Source organism: Oncorhynchus tshawytscha, linkage group LG20 (assembly GCF_018296145.1).
Source record: "Oncorhynchus tshawytscha isolate Ot180627B linkage group LG20, Otsh_v2.0, whole genome shotgun sequence".
In the NCBI taxonomy this organism is placed as follows: domain Eukaryota; kingdom Metazoa; phylum Chordata; class Actinopteri; order Salmoniformes; family Salmonidae; genus Oncorhynchus; species Oncorhynchus tshawytscha.
The window spans coordinates 33,608,093-33,634,541 of NC_056448.1; the positions used below are offsets into that span (position 1 = coordinate 33,608,093).

General features: G+C 42.8%; 1 protein-coding gene across 2 annotated transcripts in view; it reads right to left on the reverse strand.

Moving 5' to 3' along the window:
• LOC112220169 (rho guanine nucleotide exchange factor 28) overlaps positions 1–26,449 on the reverse strand; it is a 111,233-nt gene that overhangs the window by 20,013 nt on the left and 64,771 nt on the right. The window contains exons 13-31 of one of the 2 annotated variants that reach the window (XM_042302503.1): positions 25,492–25,615; positions 18,452–18,494; positions 17,528–17,629; positions 16,105–16,228; positions 14,938–15,115; positions 14,522–14,577; positions 14,250–14,310; positions 13,705–13,843; positions 5,649–5,761; positions 5,339–5,503; positions 4,538–4,788; positions 4,082–4,207; positions 3,798–3,915; positions 3,215–3,469; positions 3,010–3,086; positions 2,029–2,207; positions 1,766–1,857; positions 790–975; positions 426–652 (exon numbers count right to left, since the gene is read on the reverse strand). In XM_042302503.1, the coding sequence (XP_042158437.1) occupies positions 426–652; positions 790–975; positions 1,766–1,857; positions 2,029–2,207; positions 3,010–3,086; positions 3,215–3,469; positions 3,798–3,915; positions 4,082–4,207; positions 4,538–4,788; positions 5,339–5,503; positions 5,649–5,761; positions 13,705–13,843; positions 14,250–14,310; positions 14,522–14,577; positions 14,938–15,115; positions 16,105–16,228; positions 17,528–17,629; positions 18,452–18,494; positions 25,492–25,615 (2,616 nt within the window). The remainder of the gene's footprint in view (positions 1–425; positions 653–789; positions 976–1,765; positions 1,858–2,028; positions 2,208–3,009; positions 3,087–3,214; positions 3,470–3,797; positions 3,916–4,081; positions 4,208–4,537; positions 4,789–5,338; positions 5,504–5,648; positions 5,762–13,704; positions 13,844–14,249; positions 14,311–14,521; positions 14,578–14,937; positions 15,116–16,104; positions 16,229–17,527; positions 17,630–18,451; positions 18,495–25,491; positions 25,616–26,449) is intronic. The other variant, XM_042302504.1, reaches the window with a different exon arrangement.

Consider the following 26,449-nt stretch of genomic DNA (forward strand, 5'->3'; position numbering starts at 1 on the left):
CGATAGCACAAACGTGTCCGAGGAAATTGGGATATAATTCTATACATCTATTTTTAATGAGACGGTACCTTTGAAAGCTAAATTGACTTTCTCCTGTATTAAGATATTAATAATTTATCACATCAAGGCTGAAATGTAATTCTAATAGATGGTGTTAAATTATTCAAACAACTGTTGGGATTGTTGAGCCACCATGAGAAGCGAAGGAGGAAGGTGAGAAGTCAAGGCCAAAATGAACACTGAACGTAGTACACACTTCAGCAGCTCAAGACTACAACAAGCCTATGGCCTAACCTCTTGGTGTGATGGCTACGGTGTTGGACTGACAGTCACAGAGACCAGGGTTGAAGCCCTGTCAGGTTAGCCCTGAATTCGCTACAATATCTATGGTATATAGCTAAGACAACCCTGCATAGATGACCTACCTTAAGGTTGATATTATTAGTCAGGGACTGCAGTACAAGGACTTGGGAGGCTGACTCCCCATCCCTGGTATTAGAGTCCCCAAGAGAGGCCTCCGCATCTGAGGGGGTGTCCAGGGGGGTAGGAGGGCAGGCTGGGGACACAGGGTTGGACAGGGGGTCCCTGGGAGGGCTGCAGGGGCTGAAGGGGGAAAAGGTCAGCGAGGACAGAGTGGTCCTCAGGTTCTCAGCTGGAGAGAGAGAGGGGGGGGGGAATACCCACAGACAGACAGAGTAAGACATTGGACACTCTACAACAGGAAATGGACAACATGTTCAAGAAGCTAACGATGGTCAGTGAGTCTTATTGTGAGGTATATCGTCTCACCCTCTCTGAGCGCGGCAGTAAGCAGTACTGCAGCCTGGGGCACCTCCTCTGGGTTTGGCTGGACCAGGAGGTGTGGCTCAGGGTGTGGTTCCTGGGCCTCGCCCCTCAGAACAGACAGTTCAGCATAGATCTGTAGCTTCTCCTCCAGACTGGAGCATATCTGATAATCCTGACTGGATAGGGTCTCTGGTAGATAACACATTAATACACTATCATTAATAAACTATCATTAATAAAGTCAATAATCATGAATTAACAGAGTAGAACAGATCTGATTGTCCGGACTGGACAGGTTCTCTGGTAGATAACACATTAATGTCTAACCCTGGAGATCAATTCAATCTCCACTGAGTTAGGTTCATCTGATTTTAGTTTTGTTTGCCTCTCACGTGGAATGATCTCCAAAAGTCCTTGAAGTTGGTGGAGTAATGTGTTTGTTTCATATGATTGTGTTCTGCTTTTCGTGTTGTGTGTCTGCTTTTTCATGTGTTCTGTAATTGACATGTATATATAGACATGTATAGTGTAATTGCTGTTTACTGATGTGTTCATGCAGGGCCCATCTGCAAAAGGGACCGTGGTCTTAGTATGACTCCCTGCTTAAATAAAGGTTCAATCAAATGAATAAACTATCATTAATATATCTGTAGCTTCTCCTACAGACTGAATCAGATCTGATGGTCCTCTGACACAACAACAAAACAGAAATACTTCACAGTAGTAATACACAATAAACATTTTAATACACAATCAACACACAATATCTCAGGCTCTGACAGAATAACACCACATACATTCAATAAATCCCAATCAACACAAAATACCTCAGGCTCTAATACAAGAACACCATATACATTCGATAAATCATAATCAACACTCAGAAATCGCAGTAGCAGCGGTAATGCCAGTCACCAACAGATATAGAAGTACAGGGAATATGACAGACAAGCTATATATAGGTTATGGATATAAATACCCTGTAGTTTGTGTATCTTCTGGACTCTGGCCTCAGCTGTTCTTCTCTCCTCTTCTGACTCATTAGTGTTCTCCTCCTCTTCCTCTGGACAGCTGGACAGACAGTTTTAGGCACACACACACATCCAGAGAGAGAGAGAGAGAGAAAGAGAGAGAGCGAGAGAGAAAGAGAGAGAGAGAGAGAGAGAGAGAGAAAGAGAGCGAGAGAGAAAGAGAGAGACCCCCCACCCACACACTCCCACACCCCTCCCTCCTCTGACTGACCTCTCTACTGCCTCTCTGATTAGTCTCATCCAGGTGTTGCGTTCGTCTTTCGAGGAAGTGTGGACCTCGTACATCTCTGGCCCTGCGGCCGACGCACTGATCAGAAACATCCCTCTTTCCTCATTGGCTACCTCTCTGACGATCAGCTTCTGGAGAGAGATCACTGGGGGCTTCTGGTCCTGAGGAGCACAGACAGACAGAATGGGAGGATGACAGCGTATTAGTAAAGTTCATGAAAACAGAGGGCCAACATTCACAGATGTAGGGGATGACATGTCTTTTTGAGTCCCAATCCCCCACATAAGATAAGAGATTGTGTATTACTCCATCCAGGATGACATGTCTTTTTGAGTCCCAATCCCTCACATAAGATAAGAGATTGTGTATTACTCCATCCAGGATGACGTGTCTTTTTGAGTCCAAATCCCCCACATAAGATAAGAGATTGTGTATTACTCCATCCAGGAAGACATGTCTTTTTGAGTCCCAATCCCCCACATAAGATGAAGAAGAGCAGAGAGCAGTAGCCCAAAGCTATCAGACTTAGTCTAAAGGAACTGAATTGAAGTGTAGAGTTTATTTTGTCTTATTCCATTAAAGTGATGCTCCAGAGGCTTTGTATAATTTCAGCCAGTAGTTTTAAAAGTAGTGCTCACGAGACAAAACTGAAACTTGTGTCCTACGTCCTCCATTTCATTTAGCAGATACTCTTATCCAGAGCAACTAGGGTTAAGTGCCTTGCTCAAGGGCACATGAACAGATTTTTCACCTTGTCGGCAAGGTGATTCGAAACCAGTGACTCTTGGGTTTCTGGCTCAACACGCTGACATGCTAGGCTACCTACCGCCATGTTACGTCCTGCATATTCGTATGATATGTTACGAATCCCAATTCGTACAATATGTAATGAATTTGTAGGTGCTTAAGATCCCGGACTGCATCTTCAACAGCAAATGTCACAAGATCCTTTCATAGACATACCACAGCAGCGAATATGAACTTCTGGTCTTTCTCCTGGAGGAAGATCAGTGTGTCTGTCAGAAGGAGAGCCATGACATCTGCAAAGATATGACACAAGACAGTTGTAAACAATGCAATCCATAATCAATATTATCATTAGTGTGAAATGGATTGATTGATTGACTGATTGATTGTTTGGGTTGATTGATTGACCAGTGTGTGAGACCTTTGAGTCGTCCGGTGGCGGTCTTCCACAGTAACAGGCCCTGGTGTTTGAGGGTCTGGCCTGGCCCCAGAACATCCTGCTTTCTGAAGGTGTGCCCGTTCTTCAGCTTGGCAAAGCTCCGATTCTCCATCCTGTTTAGAACATCCTGTAACCGCTGACCCTGCTCAAACTCACTGACCATCAGGTCAACTGCCGCGATCACTTCCTTGATCAGAACCAGAGCTCTGGAAAGGTCCATGTGCTCCTCACTGTCCACTGAGAGAGGGAGAGAGAGAGAGAGAGAGAGAGAGAGGAAGGGGGAGAGGAGGGAGGAAGAGAAAGAAGAGAGAGAGAGAGAGAGAGAGAGAGAGAGGGGGAAGGGGGAGAGAAGGGAGGAAGAGAGAGAGAGAGAGAGAGAGAGAGAGAGAGAGAGAAAAAATATTTGGTCACATTGAAGTTGACTGTAACTGTTACTCTAACTGCTGTATATTCACACTGATAGCTGAGCTGTATGATAAAACCACCTGTCCAACATAACATGAACAGGCTGGTTTTATCTGATCCTGACAGCAGAGGGCAGCAGAGCACAGCGAGGCAGACTGACCCTGAGTGTACTGTAGAATCCTCTCCAGCAGAACAGGGTACTTAGTGATCCTCTGGGTCACCAACAAGATGCATTCTGGGATCTCTCTCCTCCGGACCAAATAGTTATTACTTTGTTGCTATATAAACACAAAATCAATCATTAGTCACAAGTGGAATATACAATATAACCACTTCTCAAGGTATCCTATATCGAGACATAACTTGTAGAGGCAGATAACTCCTCAATACAACTTCTCAATCTTGCGACTTGAGTAGTCTTCTATGCAGACAAGCCAAACGTACCTTGATGAAGGTCTGAAATCGTTTGTTGTGTTGCTGTAGCTCTTTGAAGAAGGTGACTGCCTCAGTGTGATGGCTGCAGAACTCTCCATACACCTGTTTCATCCTCTCTGCACTGTCTTCAGAAAACTGCACCAGAAATGGGAAGTTATTCAGTCGATCTAGATCCAACGTACTCAATCAGTCAAATAGAACATTAACACCACAGTCATGTTTCTTGAGGTTGAATTACTGAATTACAGGAGAGAGTGAGTGGACATTGGCAATGTTTCAAACAAAAAAAACAGCAATATCTGTATTTACCCAGGTTTTGTGGAGGTACTGATTCATTGTAATTCAGACTCAGCATGTATTTCTAGGGGTCATGAGGTCATTCTGTCTGCACAGATTCCATATGACTGTATGGAAAAAGCTGCCACTAGTTTTTGTGTTACAAAGGACTTTATTTTAACAGCGCACCTGTTGCAACAGGATGTCTCCGATGCGTACTATGACGTAGTTCCTGTCCCCATGTGGCTTGGCGGAGCTGTGGCGGCGTTCCCTCATGGCATTGAAGAGGTTGTGGTGGAGGAGGAGGAGTTCATCCAGACAAGGAAAGACACGGTCCACTGCGCCAGCATCCAACTGAACCTCCTCCCTCATCCCTCGCCGAAACACCTCAGCCATGATCCTCAGTGTCTGGAGGTGGTGCATCTCTGTCTGCATCAACTCTGAGAGGACACACACAGTCAGTGGAGGCTGCTGAGGGGAGGAAGGCTCATAATAATGGCTGGAACGGAGCGAATGAAATGGCATCAAACACAATGAAAACATGTGTTTGATGTATTTGATACCATTCCATTCATTCCGCTCCAGCCATTACCACGTGCCCGTCCTCCTCAATTAAGGTGCCACCAACCTCCTGTGCACACAGTGCATGTTTGAGATCGACTAGATTGTAGTCTGACAGCACATAATCACTGATCTTCAAATCATCTTGCATCCCAACTAACTGCTCATTATGTGATCAATATTAGCAATACCTCGCCTTTCTCAAACTGATCCCCTCAAACATGCTGCCACATACGCACATACACACAGTCCAATTATCCACCTTTCCAAGATGACAAAGGTTTCTGTAGACCAACCGATCCATTGGACATGCCATAACAACAAACCACAAACTTTCCTGTGCTTTCAGCACTCATTACTCATTTATAACTCACTAACTGTATTACAAAACAGCCGGTTTCATTACATATCAACGCAGTGTTTTCTCACCATAGATAACATCCTGCCTCTTGACCACCCGTTTGTCCTGCTTCTTACAGAACGTGTGTTCCACCGTCAGACTCCAAGACTCAGCCTTGTAGTCTAGAGCATCAGCATCCAGGTCACCATGGAGTCTAGCGTCCACACAGTCTACTTGGGGAGTGGAAGGACAAACTGTAAGAAAGACATGAATCATAGGTCTCTTTCTAACACCTGTTCATCATCATTCCTCTGCATTTCCAATGGAAAATGGTTTGACACAAAATGGACAGCATTGACTGTCTGTGTTGTCCCTTCTGGGTTCCCATCCCTGCAGTACCTTCTCCGACGGAGGAGTCAGTGGACGTGGACGACTCGGTGGTCTGCAGAAGCTCTTCTGATTGGCCAGGACACCACCTGCTGTCAGACTCCGCCTCTGGACTCTCACTAAGCCTGCCGGGACAGTGACAATGTGTCAATAACATACAGTAAGTATCATCCCAAAAAATCATAATCACAATCTTACTGTAATATACTGAGAGTGAGAGATAGATAGTTAGAGAGAGTAGGAGACAGAGAGAGAGAGAGCAACGTGCACCCTGCCTGTGACCAAAGAGGCATGTATCACACGCTAAGCATGCTCTGCTCAAACCTAAACCACACAAATAACAACACTGGACATTATGGAACACAAAGCTTTCATTATCTTGTGCTGGAATAGACAAGGTCTGAGGTCATCTGCTTTTGGACTAAAGAGCAGGAACCCAGGGGGTATGCTCAGGGGGTATGCTAATTTGGTATAGAGCAGACATACACCACTCTATTAAATTAGTCAAAACAGGAACATTTTACATCTGGCTATAAATTAATAAGGAAATTATCTCAACAGAGAAACATGTCCTCATGTGTGCTACCTATATCCCCCCAATAGAATCCCCACACTTTAATGAAGATGGCTTCTCCATCCTAGAGGGAGAGGTCAATCATGTCTAGGCCCAGGGACATGTACTAGTCTGAGAACCTGACATTCTCAGCACACGGGGACAAACACCAACCTGGAGGTGACAGCATTCCCTCCCAAATATGCCCCCCTAGACACAACTATGACAAAACAACCAACAAAAATGGGGCACAACTCTTGTCTCTACATAGTCAATGGTAGGTAGGCTTCAGGGGGACTCCTATAGTAGATACACCTACAGCTCATCCCCTGGCAGATTGTACTATAGATTTCTTTATCACAGACCTCAACCCGAGTCTCTCAGAGCGTTCACAGTCAGCCCACTAACACCCCTATCAGATCACAGAAAAATCCTAGCCTACTTGAACAAAGAAATAATCATGAGGCCTCAAAGCTGAACAAACTGCATACTATTAAGAAATGCTGTAGATTGGAGGAAAGAAGTGTAGAAACGTACCAAAAAACAATTCGGCAGCAACTTAGTCAATCCCTTTTAGACAACTTCCTGGGCAAAACATTTCACTGCAATAGTGAAGTTGTAAACTTGGCAGTAGAAAGCCTAAACTGTATATTATTTGACCTTTCAGCTTCCCTATCAAATCTAAAAACGTCAAGCAGACAACCTAAGAAAATGAACAACATTGACAAATGGTTTGATGAAGAAGGCAAAACCCCATGAAAGAAACTGATAAGCATATCCAACCAAAAACACAGAAAACCTGAAACTATGCCTTCACTATGGTGAAACACTAAAACAATACAGAAACACAATGAGAAAAAAGAAGGAACAGCATGTCAGAAGTCTGCTTAATGTAATTGAAGAATCCATAGAATCTAACCACTTTTGGGAAAATTGGAACACACTAAACCAACAACAACACGAAGCGCTACCTATTCTAAAAAGAGACATATGGATAAACCACTTCTCTAATCTTTTCGGCTCAATAACAAAGAACAAACAGAAAAAGCATATACAAGATCAACTACACATCTTAGAATGAGCTATTAAATATTACCAGATCCCACTGGATTCTCCAATTACATTGAATGAACTACAGGTCAAAATGCAAATCCTCCAACCCAAAAAGGCCTGTGGTGTTGATCGTATCCTGAATAAAATTATAAAACTTACAGACCACAAATTTCAATTGGCTATTCTTAAACTCTTTAACGTCATCTTCAGCTCTGGTCTCTTCCCCAATATTTGGAACTGAGGACTGACCACCCCAATCCACAAAAATGGACACAAATCTGACCCCAACAATTACCTTGGAATCTGCGTCAACAGCAATCTCTGAAAAATCATCAACAGCAGACTCCAAAATATCCTAAGTGAAAACAATGTCATGAGCAAATATCAAATTGTCTTCTTTCCAAAATACTGTAGGACAGACCACGTATACAATATGCACACCCTTATTGACAAACAAACAAAACAAAGCAAAACAAAAGCAGTCTTCTCATGCTTTGTTAATTTCAAAAAAGCTTTTGACTCAATTTGACTCAATTTTGCATGAGGGTCTGCTATACAAAGTGATGGAAAGCGGTGTAGGGGAAAAACATATATATAAAATCAATGTACACAAACAACAAGTGTGAAGTTAATATTGGCAATAAACACTCACATTTCTTTACTCAGAGATGCAGCTTGAAACCCACCCTCTTCAACATATGAACTCAGCAAAAAAAGAAATGTCCCTTTTTCAGGACCCTGTCTTTCAAAGATAATTCGTAAAACTCTAAATAACTTCACAGATCTTCATTGTAAAGGGTTCAAACACTGTTTCCCATGCTTGTTCAATGAACCAAAAACATTTAATGAACATGCACCTGTGGAACCGTCGTTAAGACACTAACAGACGGTAGGCAATTAAGGTCACAGTTATGAAAACTTAGGACACTAAAGAGGCCTTTCTACTGACTCTGAAAAACAACAAAAGAAAGATGCCCAGGGTCCCCTTAGGCATTCTGCAAGGAGACATGAGGACTGCAGATGTGGCCAGGGCAATAAATTGCAATATCCGTACTGTGAGATGCCTAAGACAGCGCTACAGGGAGACAGGACGGACAGCTGATCGTCCTCGCAGTGGCAGACCACGTGTAACAACACCTGAACAGGATCGGTAGATCCGAACATCACACCTGCAGGACAGGTACAGGATGGCAACAACAACTGCCCGAGTTACACCAGGAACGCACAATCCCTCCATCAGTGCTCAGACTGTCCGCAATAGGCTGAGAGAAATGTATTTTTTTTTAAGTATTCTGCTGAGCCTTTACTCAGTACTTTGTTGAAGCACCTTTGGCAGTGATTACAGCCTCAAGTCTTCTTGGGTATGACGCTACAAGCTTGGCACACCTGTATTTGGGGAGTTTCTCCCATTTCTCTCTGCAGATCCTCTCAAGCTCTGTCAGGTTGGATGGTGAACGTTATTTTCAAGTCTCTCCAGAGATGTTCGATCGGGTTCAAGTCCGGGCTCTGGCTGGGCCACTCAAGGACATTCAGACTTGTCCCGAATCCACTCCTGCGTTGTCTTGGCTGTGTGCTTAGGGTCGTTGTCCTGTTGGAAGGTGAGCCTTCACCCCAGTCTGAGGTCCTGAGTTCTCTGAAGCAGGTTTTCATCAAGGATCGCTCTGTACTTTGCTCCGTTCATCTTTCCCTCGATCCGGACTAGTATCCCAGTCCCTGCCGCTGAAAAACATCCCCGCAGCATGATGCTGTGTTTCACTGTAGGGATGGTGCCAGGTTTCCTCCAGAAGTGATGCTTGGCATTCAGGCCAAAGATTTCAATCTCGGTTTCATCAGACCAGAGAATCTTGTTTCTCATGGTCTGAGAGTCTTTAGGTGTCTTTTGGCAAACTCCAATTGGACTGTCATGTGCCTTTTATAGTGGAGTGGAATGTCCAATCAAATGAATTTACCACAGGTGAACTCCAATCAAGTTGTAGAAACATCTCAAGGATGATCAATGGAAACAGGATGCGCCTAAGCTCAATTTAAAGTTTCATAGCAAAGGGTCTGAATAAGGTATTTCTGTAGTTTTTTTAAATATATTTGCAAAAAAAAATGTAAAACCTGTTTTCACTTTGTTATTGTGGGGTACTGAATGTAGATTGCTGAGGATTTTAAAAATATATATATTTTAGAATAACCTGTAACGTAACAAAATGTGAAAAAAGTCAAGGGGTCTGAATAATTTCCAACGGCACTGTATGTGCCCACTGCCCACAAAATGAGGTGGAAACTGAGCTGTACTTCCTAAGCTCCTGTCAAATGTATAACCCCATGAGAGATACATCAGGGCATAAAATTAACGTTTTGGTCCACCTGCCATTGTGGCCGGTAGATCAAAAATCTACCAGCCACTCAGATACTTTCCCAGCCAAAATATTTTTTGCCGCTAAAATTACACCAACAAAACACAAAAAAAAACAGATGAACATGCTTTGTGATGTATCTCGAACAATAAATGTGTTACTAGTAAAAAGTAACTAATGTGGTATATTGTTCAGTCTTTTAACCAAAATACACTATACAGTGCCTTGCAGAAGTATTCATCCTCCTTGGCGTTTTTCCTATTCTGTTGCATTAAAACCTGTCAATTGAATGGATTTTTAATTGGATTTCATGTAATTGACATACACAATATAGTTCAAACTGGTCAAGTGAAAAAAACAACTTATTTTTAAAAATTCAAAAGAATTCAAAAGGGGAAAAGGGGTGTGCGTGCATATGTATTCACACCCTTTGTTATGAAGCCACTAAACAAGATCTGGTGCAACCAATTACCTTCAGAAGTCACATAATTAGTTAAATAAAGTCCACCTGTGTGCAATCTAAGTTTCACATGATCTGTCACATGATCTCAGTATATATACACCTGTCCTGAAAGGACCCAGAGTCTGCAACACCACTAAACAAGGGGCACCACCAAGCAAGCAGCACCATGAAGACCAAAGAGCTCTTCAAACAGGTCAGGGACAAAGTTGTGAAGTACAGATCAGGGTTGGGTTATAAAAATATATCAGAAACTTTGAACATCCCACGGAGCACCATTAAATCTATTATTAAAAAACGGAAAGAATATGGCACCACAGAAAACCTGACAAGAGAGGGCCGCCCACCAAAACTCACGGACCAGGCAAGGGTGGCATTAATCAGAGAGGCAACAAAGAGACCAAAGATAACCCTGAAGGAGCTGCAAAAGCTCCACAGCGGAGATTGGAATATCTGTCTATAGGACCACTTTAGCTGTACACTCCACAGAGCTGGAAGAGTGGCCAGAAAAAAGCCATCGTTGAATGAAAAAAATAAGCAAACACGTTTGGTGTTCACCAAAAGTAATGTGGGAGACTCCCCAAACATATGGAAAAAAGGGTACTCTGGTCAGATGAGACTAAAATTGAGCTTTTTGGCCATCAAGGAAAACGCTATGTCTGGCGCAAACCCAACACCTCTCATCACCCCAAGAACACCATCCCCACAGTGAAGCATGATGGTGGCAGCATCATGCTGTGGGGATGTTTTTCATCGGCAGGGACTGGGAAACTGGTCAGAATTGAAGGATTGATGGATGGCCCTAAATACAGGGAAATTCTTGAGGGAAACCTGTTTCAGTCTTCCAGAGATTTGAGACTGGGACGGAGGTTCACCTTCCAGCAGAACAATGACCCTAAGCATACTGCTAAAGCAACACTCGAGTGGTCTGTGGTATGACTTAAAGATTGCTGTACACCAGCGGAACCCATCCAACTTGATGGAGCTGGAGCAGTTTTGCCTTGAGGAATGGGCAAATATCCCAGTGGCTAGATGTACCAAGCTTATAGAGACATACCGAAAGGGACTTGCAGCTAGAATTGCTGCAAAAGGTGGCTCTACAAAGTATTGGCTTCTTTGGGGTGTGAATAGTTATGCGCACTCAAGTTCTGTTTTTTGTCTTATTTATTGTTTGTTTCACACAAAAAAATATTTTGCATCTTCAAAGTTGTAGGCATGTTGGGTAAATCAAATGATACAAAACCTGTAAAAAAATAATTTTAATTTCAGGGTGTAAGGCAACAAAATAGGAAAAATGTTAAGGGGGATATGGACACCCCTTCAAATTAGTGGATTCAGCTATTTCAGCCACACCTGTTTCTGACAGCTGTATAAAATCGAGCACACAGCCATGCAATCTCCATTGGGAAACATTGGCAGTAGAATGGCCTTACTGAAGAGCTCATTGACTTTCAGTGTGGCATAGGATGCCACCTCTCTAACAAGTCAGTGTGCCAAATTTCTTCCCTGCTAGAGCTGCCCCGGTCAACTGTAAGTGCTGTTATTGTGAAATGGAAACGTCTAGGAGCAACAACGGCTCAGACGAGAAGTGGTAGGCCACACAAGCTCAAAGAACTGGACGGCCGAGTGCTGAAGCGCGTAAAAATTGTCTGTCCTTGGTTTCAACACTCACTACCAAGTTCCAAACTGCCTCCGGAAGCAACGTCAGCACAATAACTGTTCCTTGGGAGCTTCATGAAATGGGTTTCCATGGCTAAGCAGCCACACCCAAGCCTAAGATCACCATCCGCAATGCCAAGCGTTGGCTGGAGTGGTGTGAAGCTCACTGCCATTAGACTCTGGAGTAGTGGAAGCGCATTATCTGGAGTGATGAATCTCACTTCATCATCTGGCAGTCCGACAGACAAATCTGGGATTCCAGGACAACGCTACCTACCTTTGTGGCAACAGTTTGGGGAAGGCCCTTTCCTGTTTCAGCATGACAATGCCCCCGTGCACAAAGCAAGGTCCATACAGAAATGGTTTGTCGAGATCGGTGTGGAAGTGCTTGACTGGCCTGCACAGAGCCCTGACCTCAACCTCATCGAACACCTTTGGGATGAATTGGAACGCCGACGGAGAGCCAGGCCTAATCGCCCAACATCAGTGCCCGACCACACTAATGCTCACTAGTCCCTGCAGCAATGTTCCAACATCTAGTGGAAAAACTTCCCAGAAGACTGGAGACTGTTATAGCAGAAATGGGGGAACCAACTCCATATCAATGCCCATGATTTTGGAATGAGATGTTCGACGAGCATGTGTCAACATACTTTTGGTAATGTAGTGTATCACAGATGAGACAAACATGTTCACCAGCCCTTTAAGGGCAGGAGGTTACCGTGGTAGCATGATTAGAGTCATGTTTGTGCCTGTGAGATTGAGTCTGGCTAGTAGCATCATTGTTTTCTCTTCAAACATTGAAAAACAACCTAGCTTGTGAACAAAACTATGTAAATAGCCAAGAAACACAATAACAAAGTTTCACTTTCCTTTCAAGTAAATTAGACCAACTTTTATGCCTGTGCACAGCGCTTCTAAAAATTCATCTTTAACAGCTCTTCAGGTACGCACAGCCCCCAACCAGGCAGTGTTGCAGTGCGAGGTGAAATAGGCTATATAGGATGCATAGTTCTTTGACTCTTTAATTTACCAGCTACGAAATAAAACGGCAGAAATACTTTGAAAACAGCTACTGCAGTATTTATTTTACTATGAATGTGATCATTCTTAACTATTTTTATTCACAAAATTGTGAGTGAAATGCTCACACTGTGGAGCCCTGACCACCCGCCAACGTGGCTGGTGAAATAGACATCATACACGCTAATGCCAAAATCTACCCGCATGTGGCAGGTGGCGGGTGTTTATTTTAGGCCCTGGATACATATTTCCCACAGATCTTTCCCACACAGACCCAGAAATCAAACATTGATAAACTCCCATATCTGTTAGGCGAAATACAGCAGTGTGCAATCACAACAGCACAAACAACACTGTAAATAACAACAATATTGATCCCCTACTATTCATACTATAACTATTTGCACATTGCTAAATCTTGAAGTGTCTTTATCTTTTTGAAACCTTTTGAATGCAATATTTACTGTTAAAAATATTTCACTTCCTTTGGCAATGTAAACATGTTTCCCATGCCAATAAATCCCTTTTGAATTGAATTGAGAGAGACATACATTGAGTGAGGGAAAGAGAGAGTTACAGAGAGAGAGTTACAGAGAGAGTGTGAGAGAGGAGAGAGAGAGAGAGAGAGAGAGAGAGAGAGAGAGAGAGAGAGAGAGAGAGAAAGAACCATAGAAAACATTAACATATTATCTATTGGGAGAAAAAAAAACTTTATGACATATTAGCTGCAAAATATGTAGCTGAAACACCCGTAGGGACAGCCAGTATAATGACAAACCAGAATAATAACATGGTCCTGTTAATTGTTATTACTAATTGAGTATTATTATTTTTCCTATTATTATCTATCTGCATCATCAATGATTTGATATGTGTCTATATGTTTGCTTTGGCAATGTATGTATGTATGTGTATAAAGCCTTTTGAATTTTTTTGAGAGAGATAGATAGAGTGAGAGAGAGATGCTGAGCTGACCTGTCTGTGGCAGAAGGGACGCTCCTGGAGAGGGGGTTGGAGAGGGAGGCTGTTTCCCTCTTGTCCCTCTGGCTCATCACAGGTAGAGAGGCTGAGGTGGAGATCGGACATGGAGAGGGACTGTCTCGCACTGTGAAGTCTGGAGGAGGAGAGGAGAGGAGAGGAGAGGAGAGGAGAGGAGAGGAGAGGAGAGGAGAGGAGAGGAGAGGAGAGGAGAGGAGAGGAGAGGAGAGGAGAGGAGAGGAGAGGAGAGGAGAGGAGAGGAAAGGAAAGGAAAGGAAAGGAAAGGAAAGGAAAGGAAAGGAAAGGAAAGGAAAGGAAAGGAAAGGAAAGGAAAGGAAAGGAGAAGAGAGGAAAGGAAAGGAAAGGAGAAGAGAGGAAAGGAAAGGAAAGGAAAGGAAAGGAAAGGAGAGAGAGGAGAAGAGAGGAAAGGAGAAGAGAGAGGAATGTTGTTGTTTCAGGATTCCTTCCTCTGAGTGCTTCACAGGATGACAACAACAAGCCATGACATCAATGACCTTTGGACTGTGTAATGTAAAACTCACTCTGCGGGAGGGATGCTGTTCGGTTCTTCACCATAGTAACTGCATACTTATCCTGAAGTTTCTGTAGTTTTAATACAAAGATTTACAAAAAGGAGTCTAGTAGGACACCAGAGAATTAAAAATTCCAACTAGATCTCTTCGTTCAACAAAGAGAGATGAGTAGAAGATGTGTCACTGGACTAGTTTACCATTAACACACCCCAATGTTTATGTGTGTGGTTGTGGGGCAGAGGTTCACACACACACACATACACACATAGGCTGGAACTCACCTTTAGACACGGGGGAGCAGAGTCCTTACAACCCTTATGGACCATGACTGTACAACCTGAGGGAGAGAGGGATATTTACATATATAGAGATATCAACCACCAGGATGGAAATAGAATAACTACATGAATGAATGAATTGGAATTCTGATACCTTCCCCTAAAATGTGGATCTTTACAATTATAAACTATTTGGTATCTATGTTGAATGCAAAGAAAGCCTATGGATACATATACACTTTATTTATCTTGAGATATGTCTTGCTACATTTCCAATAAATATATCTGATCTTTTTTGATTCTCTGTGACAGAGTTGCAGATCACTGAGATATCTTGTATGTTAATAGCATTGCGGAACACATTGATTGATTTGACTGATACATGACTAATGTGTAAACGGTGACTGCTGATTACTTACAGGAGCAGTGCAGAAGGTCCTTGCCAGTAGCAGGTTTGTCACAGACCAGACAGATGGTGGGACCAGCACAGGAACCCGTGGAGAAACGATGTCCATTCTGCTGTTTGTCCTTATCTGTCCCTTCCTTCTCTCTCTCCTTCTCCTTCCCCTTCTCTCTCTCCTTCTCCTTCCCCTTTCCCTTGGAGAACCAGGGTAGATTCCCAGGGGTGAACATCAGAGGCATGGATAGGCTAGTTAACACACACCCATATACTGTAACTACATCCAAACCCTTTCAGAAACAACCCGTCAAAGCATAGAAAATACTGACTGTAACTCTGTAACACCATAGGTTACACTCAGCTAGCCTTAAGCACTATAATTCAGGTTACTGATACTGTGGTCTGGCTAGCCTATAAGTAGTCACAAATAGCCACACGTACACTGACTCCAATTGAATCAGTTACATGTGAATGATCCAAGCCTTATTTCAGCCCATTTTAAAGTCCACTGTGACGGAAATGGGGGGGTTCCACATGCTGATCACCAACAAAGGGTTGATGATTGAAAGGAAATAACCTACAGTGTTTTAATGGTGTTTTGGGTCAATGTTATTTCCCCAAACATTTCCTGCTCTTTGTCATCATTTGAAGAACAGACCTTGAGGTGAATACTAAGGAGAACGGTTGGGATGATAACAATAATAATAATATAATAATAATACATGCTATTTATATAGCACTTTTCAAGGATGCAAATTGTCATGATAATAGGCTTTTGTATCAGATAATTAAGTTATAATAACAGCATGATAACTGACACTCAATGGTATCAGTTTTACAGCACTTTCTGGGTGTGTCATGAATGAATGAATTGGAATTCTGATACCTTCCCCTAAAATGTGGATCTTTACAATTATAAACTATTTGGTATCTATGTTGAATGCAAAGAAAGCCTATGGATACATATACACTTTATTTATCTTGAGATATGCCTTGCTACATTTCCAATAAATATATCTGATCTTTTTTGATTCTCTGTGACAGAGTTGGAGATCACTGAGATATCTTGTATGTTTATAGCATTGCGGAACACATTGATTGATTTGACTGATATAGCTGAGACTTGCAGCTGAAAAACACCAAGGGGGATGAATACTTTTGCAAGGAACTGTATATAGTGTCTCACCTTGTTCTTGTTGCGAGTGGTGGACATCCTGCTCTTGAGGAAGCTGAAGGTACGAATCACTTTGTATTTCTCTGACTCCACCTTGGAGGGGATGTTGTACTTGTCCCACTCCTCCTCTTCAATTCTGTTCAGAAACAATTGGTTTAGCATCATAGACATATAGGGTTAGAAATGTCAAATCCTCATCAAATATGTTGGGTTGTATGAACTGTATAAACTAGTGTCCTGTTTGCTGCCTGGTGATCTTTGCTGACCAACAGCAAATTAATTTTACGTATAGTCCTTACTAATAGTAGTAACGTGACTGTCATCCTTTTCATCAACAAGGAAAGAAAAAGGTAGAAAACACAGCACACAACTTATGAAAGCATACTAGTAATGCTACCAATACAAGCAATACAAATACTTTTGATAATACTAATAATAGTGATAATACTACTACTAATAATAATAATAATACTAATAATATTAATAATACTAGTACTACTAATAATACTAACAATACTAGTAAACATGGTATTTGGTTAGTAGGTCAATCGGTGAGTGACTGTCATACCAGGCTGGATCAAGTATACAGCTAGTACACATGCAATACAAAGCCATAGATGTTTACTACAGAATCAATACAAAAACAAGCCAGGTCCAATAGAATCTTCTGTGTGATTCCAGATAATGGGAGGATAGGCCACGTATACCTGAGAGGTCACAGTTCAATGAAAGATCAATGTGAGTTAAGAATGGGTTACACAGTAGTAGTTAGAGACACGTGCAGCACACGTGCACTAATCGAACCTGGTTAATTCATTTACATCAACAACATACAAGTGTAATCTCTGAAAGTTAATGGTGATGCCATGCTAGGCAGAGTGCATTGTGGGCACAAATGTAGAGGTTAGATATCAGGATGCACACAGGGGACCTCTAGAGTTAAAAGGGTTGGCATGAAGAGGTTAACCTGGGGCTGGAGCTAGGGGGCTAGAAGGCTGGCTTCCAGATCAAGGGAGTTACTGTAGGGTTCATGTCTAGAGTACCTTCATCCAGATCAGGGAAGTTACTGTAGGGTTCATGTCTAGAGTACCTTCATCCAGATCAGGGAAGTTACTGTAGGGTTAATGTCTAGAGGGCCTTCATCCAGATCAGGGAAGTTACTGTAGGGTTAATGTCTAGAGGGCCAGCATCCAGATCAGGGAAGTTACTGTAGGGTTCATGTCTAGAGGGCCAGCATCCAGATCAGGGAAGTTACTGTAGGGTTAATGTCTAGAGTACCTTCATCCAGATCAGGGAAGTTACTGTAGGGTTAATGTCTAGAGGTCTCGCTTCCAGATCAGGGGAGTTACTGTAGAGTTAGAGGCTATTGGGCTATCTTCCCAGTGGAAAGGAAGGGCCAGGGCTGCCAGCCCAGAAGGGGGCGATGCCCACGTACTCTTTGAGGAACTCTGAGAGGGTGAGGTGTTGAAGGGACTCTGCCAGCTCAACGCTGCCCTCGTCGTCTGCAGACTGGGCACGCTTACGAAACCTTAACTCCCTAGGGACACATTACACACACACATTACACACACAGCTCTGATACATACAGTACATAAACACACACACACACACTCACACGCACAAGCACACTCACACACACACAGCTCTGACATACACTAACACACACACAGGTCTGGTACACACTGACATACTCTAGAGGGAGCTATAGAGCTTTGACTGACTATGTGTTCAGGACATTTCAACAGATGAATGGAGGAAGAGGACAAAGGCAGTTGGCATGGTTCCTGGAAGCATCTCATCCCAACATAGTGAACAGGAAGTAAAGAGGCTCCCTTTTCCTAGTCTGTCTCTCTTGTGTTGGAGCTATTCATTTAAAGGATACTGTACAGTAAATCGTTTTACACTCACTGTGTCACAAAGTTACAGAGCGTTAGCCTGACTTCATCTGAGGACAGGCCCTGCATTTTAAAATTGCTTTGGACAAAATGTTCATTGACAAATAAACATTTTCTGAGCACAATGAGCTCAACACTACAACAACACTTTGGGTACTGATAAAGGGTGGCTTAAAGGTTTTGTAATATATATGCATCACCTCACCACCTGTGAAACAGGGTTAAAACAACGCTGCAAGCCTTGGCATGGTAACAGACAAGCCTGGAGTTAAACAAACAAAACACGGTCTTGATATAAAGAGAAGCAGGAACTCCACAACAGAGAGAGAGCCCTTGGTCACCCAGCAACCAACTAAGAAGTCATTGTGAGGGCTGGAGTGCCTGGGAATTAGGGGGAAACTGTACGAAACTGTAAGAATGTCAAACACACTTTAGACAGACACGTTAGGTCAGTGGGTACATACCTTTTTTCGAGAGGCTGCTCTGATAGACTCAATGTTCTCTGTTCTGTGGAGGACAAGACAGCTGAAACATGAACATTCTGTGTGAAAGTAAACAGTGTGAGAAACATTATCTATGAAAACCAATCAACACAATCAAGTCTGATCAATCAAGTCTTATCTATCTTGCTAGATCAATTACCTGGTACCCCTGCACATCGACTGCTGCTACTGTCTATTATCTATCCTGCTAGATCAATTACCTGGTACTCCTGCACATCGACTGCTGCTACTGTCTATTATCTATCCTGCTAGATCAATTACCTGGTACCCCTGCACATCGACTGCTGCTACTGTCTATTATCTATCTTGCTAGATCAATTACCTGGTACCCCTGCACATCGACTGCTGCTACTGTCTATTATCTATCTTGCTAGATCAATTACCTGGTACCCCTGCACATCGACTGCTGCTACTGTCTATTATCTATCTTGCTAGATGAATTACCTGGTACCCCTGCACATCGACTGCTGCTACTGTCTATTATCTATCTTGCTAGATCAATTACCTGGTACCCCTGCACATCGACTGCTGCTACTGTCTATTATCTATCCTGCTAGATCAATTACCTGGTACCCCTGCACATCAACTGCTGCTACTGTCTATTATCTATCTTGCTAGATCAATTACCTGGTACCCCTGCACATCGACTGCTGCTACTGTCTATTATCTATCTTGCTAGATCAATTACCTGGTACCCCTGCACATCAACTGCTGCTACTGTCTATTATCTATCCTGCTAGATCAATTACCTGGTACTCCTGCACATCGACTGCTGCTACTGTCTATTATCTATCCTGCTAGATCAATTACCTGGTACCCCTGCACATCAACTGCTGCTACTGTCTATTATCTATCTTGCTAGATCAATTACCTGGTACTCCTGCACATCGACTGCTGCTACTGTCTATTATCTATCCTGCTAGATCAATTACCTGGTACCCCTGCACATCGACTGCTGCTACTGTCTATTATCTATCTTGCTAGATCAATTACCTGGTACTCCTGCACATCGACTGCTGCTAGTGTCTATTATCTATCTTGCTAGATCAATTACCTGGTACTCCTGCACATCGACTGCTGCTACTGTCTATTATCTATCCTGCTAGATCAATTACCTGGTACCCCTGCACATCAACTGCTGCTACTGTCTATTATCTATCCTGCTAGATCAATTACCTGGTACTCCTGCACATCGACTGCTGCTACTGTCTATTATCTATCCTGCTAGATCAATTACCTGGTACCCCTGCACATCAACTGCTGCTACTGTCTATTATCTATCCTGCTAGATCAATTACCTGGTACCCCTGCACATCAACTGCTGCTACTGTCTATTATCTATCCTGCTAGATCAATTACCTGGTACTCCTGCACATCGACTGCTGCTACTGTCTATTATCTATCCTGCTAGATCAATTACCTGGTACCCCTGCACATCGACTGCTGCTACTGTCTATTATCTATCCTGCTAGATCAATTACCTGGTACTCCTGCACATCGACTGCTGCTACTGTCTATTATCTATCCTGCTAGATCAATTACCTGGTACCCCTGCACATCGACTGCTGCTACTGTCTATTATCTATCCTGCTAGATCAATTACCTGGTACCCCTGCACATTGACTGCTTGTTCTCCCTGCATGGGTTATTCCCCTTCATGGTTTTGAGTACTTTTTGAACTCTATTGATATTTTCTTTCCACACACAGTCCGTCTTTCATTCCAGCTTGAGCGCAAACCCTCATACTGGCTTTCTAATCCCTGTATTTAGTCATGTAAATTTCTACTCCCTGTATATAGCCATGTTATTTTCTACTTCCTGTATATAGCCATGTTATTTTCTACTTCCTGTATATAGCCATGTTAATTTCTACTTCCTGTATATAGCCATGTTATTGTCTACTTCCTGTATATAGCCATGTTATTTTCTACTTCCTGTATATAGCCATGTTATTTTCTACTTCCTGTATATAGCCATGTTAATGTCTACTCCCTGTATATAGCCATGTTATTTTCTACTTCCTGTATATAGCCATGTTATTTTCTACTTCCTGTATATAGCCATGTTAATTTCTACTTCCTGTATATAGCCATGTTATTTTCTACTTCCTGTATATAGCCATGTTATTTTCTACTTCCTGTATATAGCCATGTTAATTTCTACTTCCTGTATATAGCCATGTTATTGTCTACTCCCTGTATATAGCCATGTTATTTTCTACTTCCTGTATATAGCCATGTTATTTTCTACTTCCTGTATATAGCCATGTTAATGTCTACTCCCTGTATATAGCCATGTTATTTTCTACTTCCTGTATATAGCCATGTTATTTTCTACTTCCTGTATATAGCCATGTTATTTTCTACTTCCTGTATATAGCCATGTTAATTTCTACTTCCTGTATATAGCCATGTTATTTTCTACTTCCTGTATATAGCCATGTTAATTTCTACTTCCTGTATATAGCCATGTTAATTTCTACTTCCTGTATATAGCCATGTTAATTTCTACTTCCTGTATATAGCCATGTTATTTTCTACTCCCTGTATATAGCCATGTTATTGTCTACTTCCTGTATATAGCCATGTTATTGTCTACTTCCTGTATATAGCCATGTTATTGTCTACTTCCTGTATATAGCCATGTTATTGTCTACTCCCTGTATATAGCCATGTTATTGTCTACTTCCTGTATATAGCCATGTTATTGTCTACTTCCTGTATATAGCCATGTTAATTTCTACTCCCTGTATACAGCCATGTTAATTTCTACTCCCTGTATATAGCCATGTTATTGTCTACTTCCTGTATATAGCCATGTTAATTTCTACTCCCTGTATATAGCCATGTTATTGTCTACTTCCTGTATATAGCCATGTTAATTTCTACTCCCTGTATATAGCCATGTTCATTTCTACTCCCTGTATATAGCCATGTTAATTTCTACTCCCTGTATATAGCCATGTTATTGTCTACTTCCTGTATATAGCCATGTTATTTTCTACTTCCTGTATATAGCCATGTTATTGTCTACTTCCTGTATATAGCCATGTTATTGTCTACTTCCTGTATATAGCCATGTTATTTTCTACTTCCTGTATATAGCCATGTTATTGTCTACTTCCTGTATATAGCCATGTTATTGTCTACTTCCTGTATATAGCCATGTTATTTTCTACTTCCTGTATATAGCCATGTTATTGTTACTCGTCATTGTGGGTCATTATTCACTTAGAATGTATTCCTTATTTTTTTATTTTACTAGTCAAGTCAGTTAAGAACAAATTCTTATTTACAATGACGGCGTACACCGTACCACTATTTACATTTTTCATTTTTTATGTTTCTCTCTGCAAAAGGACCCGTAAGTAAGCATTTCACTGTTGTTTATGGAGCATGTGACAAATACAATTTTAGTAGATTTTTGACATACAAGCACACTTACATACACATGTACCTGCACGGACACACACAGTAGCCACATGCCTGCCAGGCCTGGTGTTAGCACAGTGTGAGTTTTGGAAGCTAGGGGCTCTAAGGCAAGCTATATAGTCGTGGACAAAAGTTTTGAGAATGACACAAATATTACAAAGTCCACAATGTTTGCTGCTTCAGTGTCTTTAGATATTTTTGTCAGATGTTACCATGGAATACTGAAGCATAATTACAAGCATTTCATAAGTGTCAATGGCTTTTTCAAGACCTCTCCAATTCGCCCTGGCATGCTGTCAATTAACTTCTGGGCCACATCCTGACTGATGGCATTCCATTCTTGCATAATCAATGCTTGGAGTTTGTCAGAATTTGTGGGTTTCTGTTTGTCCACCCACCTCTTGAGGATTGACCACAAGTACTCAATGGGATTAAGGTCTGGGGAGTTTCCTGGCCATGGACATAAATATTGATGTTTTGTTCCACCGAGCCACTTAGTTATCACTTTTGCCTTATGGCAAGGTGCTCCATCATGCTGGAAAAGGCATTGTTCGTCACCAAACTTTTCCTGTATGGTTGGGTGAAGTTGCTCTCGGAGGATGTGTTGGTATCATTCTTTATTCATGGCTGCCCTAAACAATCGGAAAGGGGATTCATCAGAGAAAATTACTTTACCCAAGTCCTCAGCAGTCCAATCCCTGTACCTTTTGCAGAATATCAGTCTGTCCCTGATGTTTTTCCTGGAGAAAAGTGGCTTCTTTGCTGCCCTTCTTGACACCAGGCCAACCTCCAAAAGTCTTTGCCTCACTGTGCGTGCAGATGCACTCACACCTGCCTGCTGCCATTTCTGAGCAAGCACTGTACTGATGGTGCCCCGATCCCACAACTGAATCAACTTTAGGAGATGGTCCTGGCGCTTGCTGGACTTTTTTGGGCGCCCTGAAACCTTCTTCACAACAATTGAACCACTCTCCTTGAAGTTCTTGATGATCCGATAAATGGTTGATGTAGGTACAATCTTACTGGCAGCAATATCCTTGCCTTTGAAGCCCTTTTTGTGCAAGAAATGATGATGGGACGTGTTTCCTTGCAGGTAACCATGGTTGATAGAGGAATAACAATGATTCCAAGCACCACCCTCCTTTTGAATCTTCCAGTCTGTTATTCGAACTCAATCAGCATGACAGAGTGATCTCCAGCCTTGTCCTTGTCAACACTCACACCTGTGTTAACGAGAGAATCACTGGCATGATGTCAGCTGGTCCGAAATGCAGTGGAAATGTTATTTTGGGATTCAGTTCATTTGCATGGCAAAGAGGGACCTTGCAATTTATTGCAATTCATCTGATCACTCTTCATAACATTCTGGAGTATATGCTAATTGCCATCATACCACCTGAGGCAGCAGACTTTGTGAAAATTAAAATTGTGTCATTCTCAAAACCTTTGGCCACGACTTACTAGCAGGGTGGAGCACAGACAGAGATTGAGACAGAGAGATAGTCTGAAGGACAGATAGGCTGTAGCTCACACCATCTACAGGGCAGAGTGGACACAGTACTCACTAGACCATCTACAGGGCAGAGTGGACATAGCACACACTAGACCATCTACAGGGCAGAGTGGACATAGCACTCACTAGACCATCTACAGGGCAGAGTGGACATAGCACACACTAGACCATCTACAGGGCAGAGTGGACATAGCACTCACTAGACCATCTACAGGGCAGAGTGGACATAGCACACACTAGACCATCTACAGGGCAGAGTGGACACAGCACTCACTAGACCATCCACAGGGCAGAGTGGACATAGCACTCACTAGACCATCTACAGGGCAGAGTGAACATAGCACTCACTAGACCATCCACAGGGCAGAGTGGACATAGCACTCACTAGACCATCTACAGGGCAGAGTGGACATAGCACACACTAGACCATCCACAGGGCAGAGTGGACATAGCACTCACTAGACCATCCACAGGGCAGAGTGGACATAGCACACACTAGACCATCTACAGGGCAGAGTGGACATAGCACACACTAGACCATCTACAGGGCAGAGTGGACACAGCACTCACTAGACCATCTACAGGGCAGAGTGAACATAGCACTCACTAGACCATCCACAGGGCAGAGTGGACACAGCACTCACTAGACCATCCACAGGGCAGAGTGGACACAGCATTCACTAGACCATCCACAGGGCAGAGTGGACATAGCACTCACTAGACCATCTACAGGGCAGAGTGAACATAGCACTCACTAGACCATCCACAGGGCAGAGTGGACATAGCACTCACTAGACCATCTACAGGGCAGAGTGGACATAGCACACACTAGACCATCCACAGGGCAGAGTGGACACAGCACTCACTAGACCATCTACAGGGCAGAGTGAACATAGCACTCACTAGACCATCTACAGGGCAGAGTGAACACAGTACACACTAGACCATCTACAGGGCAGAGTGTACATAGCACTCACTAGACCATCTACAGGGCAGAGTAGACATAGCACTCACTAGACCACTCAGAGGAACAGAGGGAGGACGTGGATGTAATCAGAGCCATACATAGATATACAGTAAATGTACCTACACTATGGTATAGTCACTTTGGTTACATGTTAGTTACAATCAGTAGCTGACTATCTACTGAAGCTGCTTCAGTTAGTGACAACACAGAGAGCATGTTAACTCAGGTACGTAGAGCACATCACAATCACAATGACATTTTAGTCATTCAGCAGACGCTCTTATCCAGAGCCACTTACAGTTAGGACATTCATCTTAAGACAGCTAGGTGGGACAACCACATATCACAGGCATAGTAAGTACATTTTTCCTCAATAAAGTAGCTATCAGCAAAGTCAGTGCTAGAAAGGGGGAAAAAAGTCAAGAGCGAGTGTTCGTTCATGAAAAGCAGGGGGGGGGGGCGAGGAGGAGTTGTGAGGGGTGTTGCTATTGGATTATTTAAGATACTCTTTGAAGAGGTAGGGTTTCAGATGTTTTTGGAAGATGGGCAGGGACTCTGCTGTCCTAGCTTTTGGGGGAAGCTGGTTCCACCATGGGGGTGCCAGGACAGAGAAGAGCTTGGACTGGGCTGAGTGGGAGCTGTCCTCCCGTAGGGGTGGGAGGGCCAAGAGACCAGAGTTCTGAGGAATGGAGTGCTCGGGATGTGGGGTAGGGTTTGAGCATAGCCTGAAGGTAGGGAGGGGCCTACTGCTTACTGTACTACTCAAACTCCCATGACAAACCAAACAAGTGAAAAGAGACAGACTTAGCTCAAATAAGGTCAATCCAGGTCATATAAGCTACGTTTACACAAGCAGTCCAATTCTGGTCTTTTGACCATAATTTGGCAAAAGTTCAGAATTGGGCTGCCTGTGTAAACACAGCCATGGAAGGACAGAACCAAAAATACAAAGACGAACAAGGACTATCAATATAATCATGTTCTCAGAGAAAACACTGTCAACTGTATTCCAATCAAAGTAATAAAGTTCTCAGTAATGGTTTCTCAATGGGAGGTTATTAACTGTATAAAAGGTCCCAGGGACACTAACCTGGGCTGAGGTCAGAGGTCGCAGGCGTGGCTAAGGTTTTGCGGGAGAAGCGGGGGGGCAGCAGGCTGATCTTGGGGGAGGAGTAGGAGTAGGAGCGGTGTCTGATCCCCTGGTTGTCCATATCCTGGAACAATACAATAATACAACACTCAGGTCATACATCTGCTGTATGTTAAAGCCCTGATACATCTGCTGTATAGCCGTTAAAGCCCTGATACATCTGCTGTATAGCCGTTAAAACACTGATACATCTGTTGTACAATGGCCCTGATACAATGTCCCTGATACATCTGTTGTATAGCTGTTAAAGCCCTGATACATCTGTTGTATAGCTGTTAAAGCCCTGATACATCTGTTGTACAATGTCCCTGATACATCTGTTGTACAATGGCCCTGATACAATGTCCCTGATACATCTGTTGCACAATGGCCCTGATACATCTGTTGTACATTGGCCCTAATACTATACATCTGTTGTACATTGGCTCTAATACATCTGTTGTACAATGGCCCTGATACATCTGTTGTACATTGGCCCTGATACATCTGTTGTACATTGGCCCTAATACATCTGTTGTACATTGGCACTGATACATCTGTTGTACATTGGCCCTAATACATCTGTTGTGCAATGGCCCTGATACATCTGTTGTACATTGGCCATAATACTATACATCTGTTGTACATTGGCCCTAATACTATACATCTGTAGTACATTGGCTCTAATACATCTGTTGTACATTGGCCCTGATACATTGGCCATAATACATTGGCCCTAATATAATATCTCTAATTCAATGTCCCTAATACATTGTCCCTAATACATTGTCCCCAATACAATATCCCTAATGCATCGTCCCTAATGCATTGGCCCGAATACATTGGCCCTAATACAATGGCCCTAATGCATTGGCCCTAATACAATGACCCTAATACATTGGTAAGTCTCTGTGTGTGA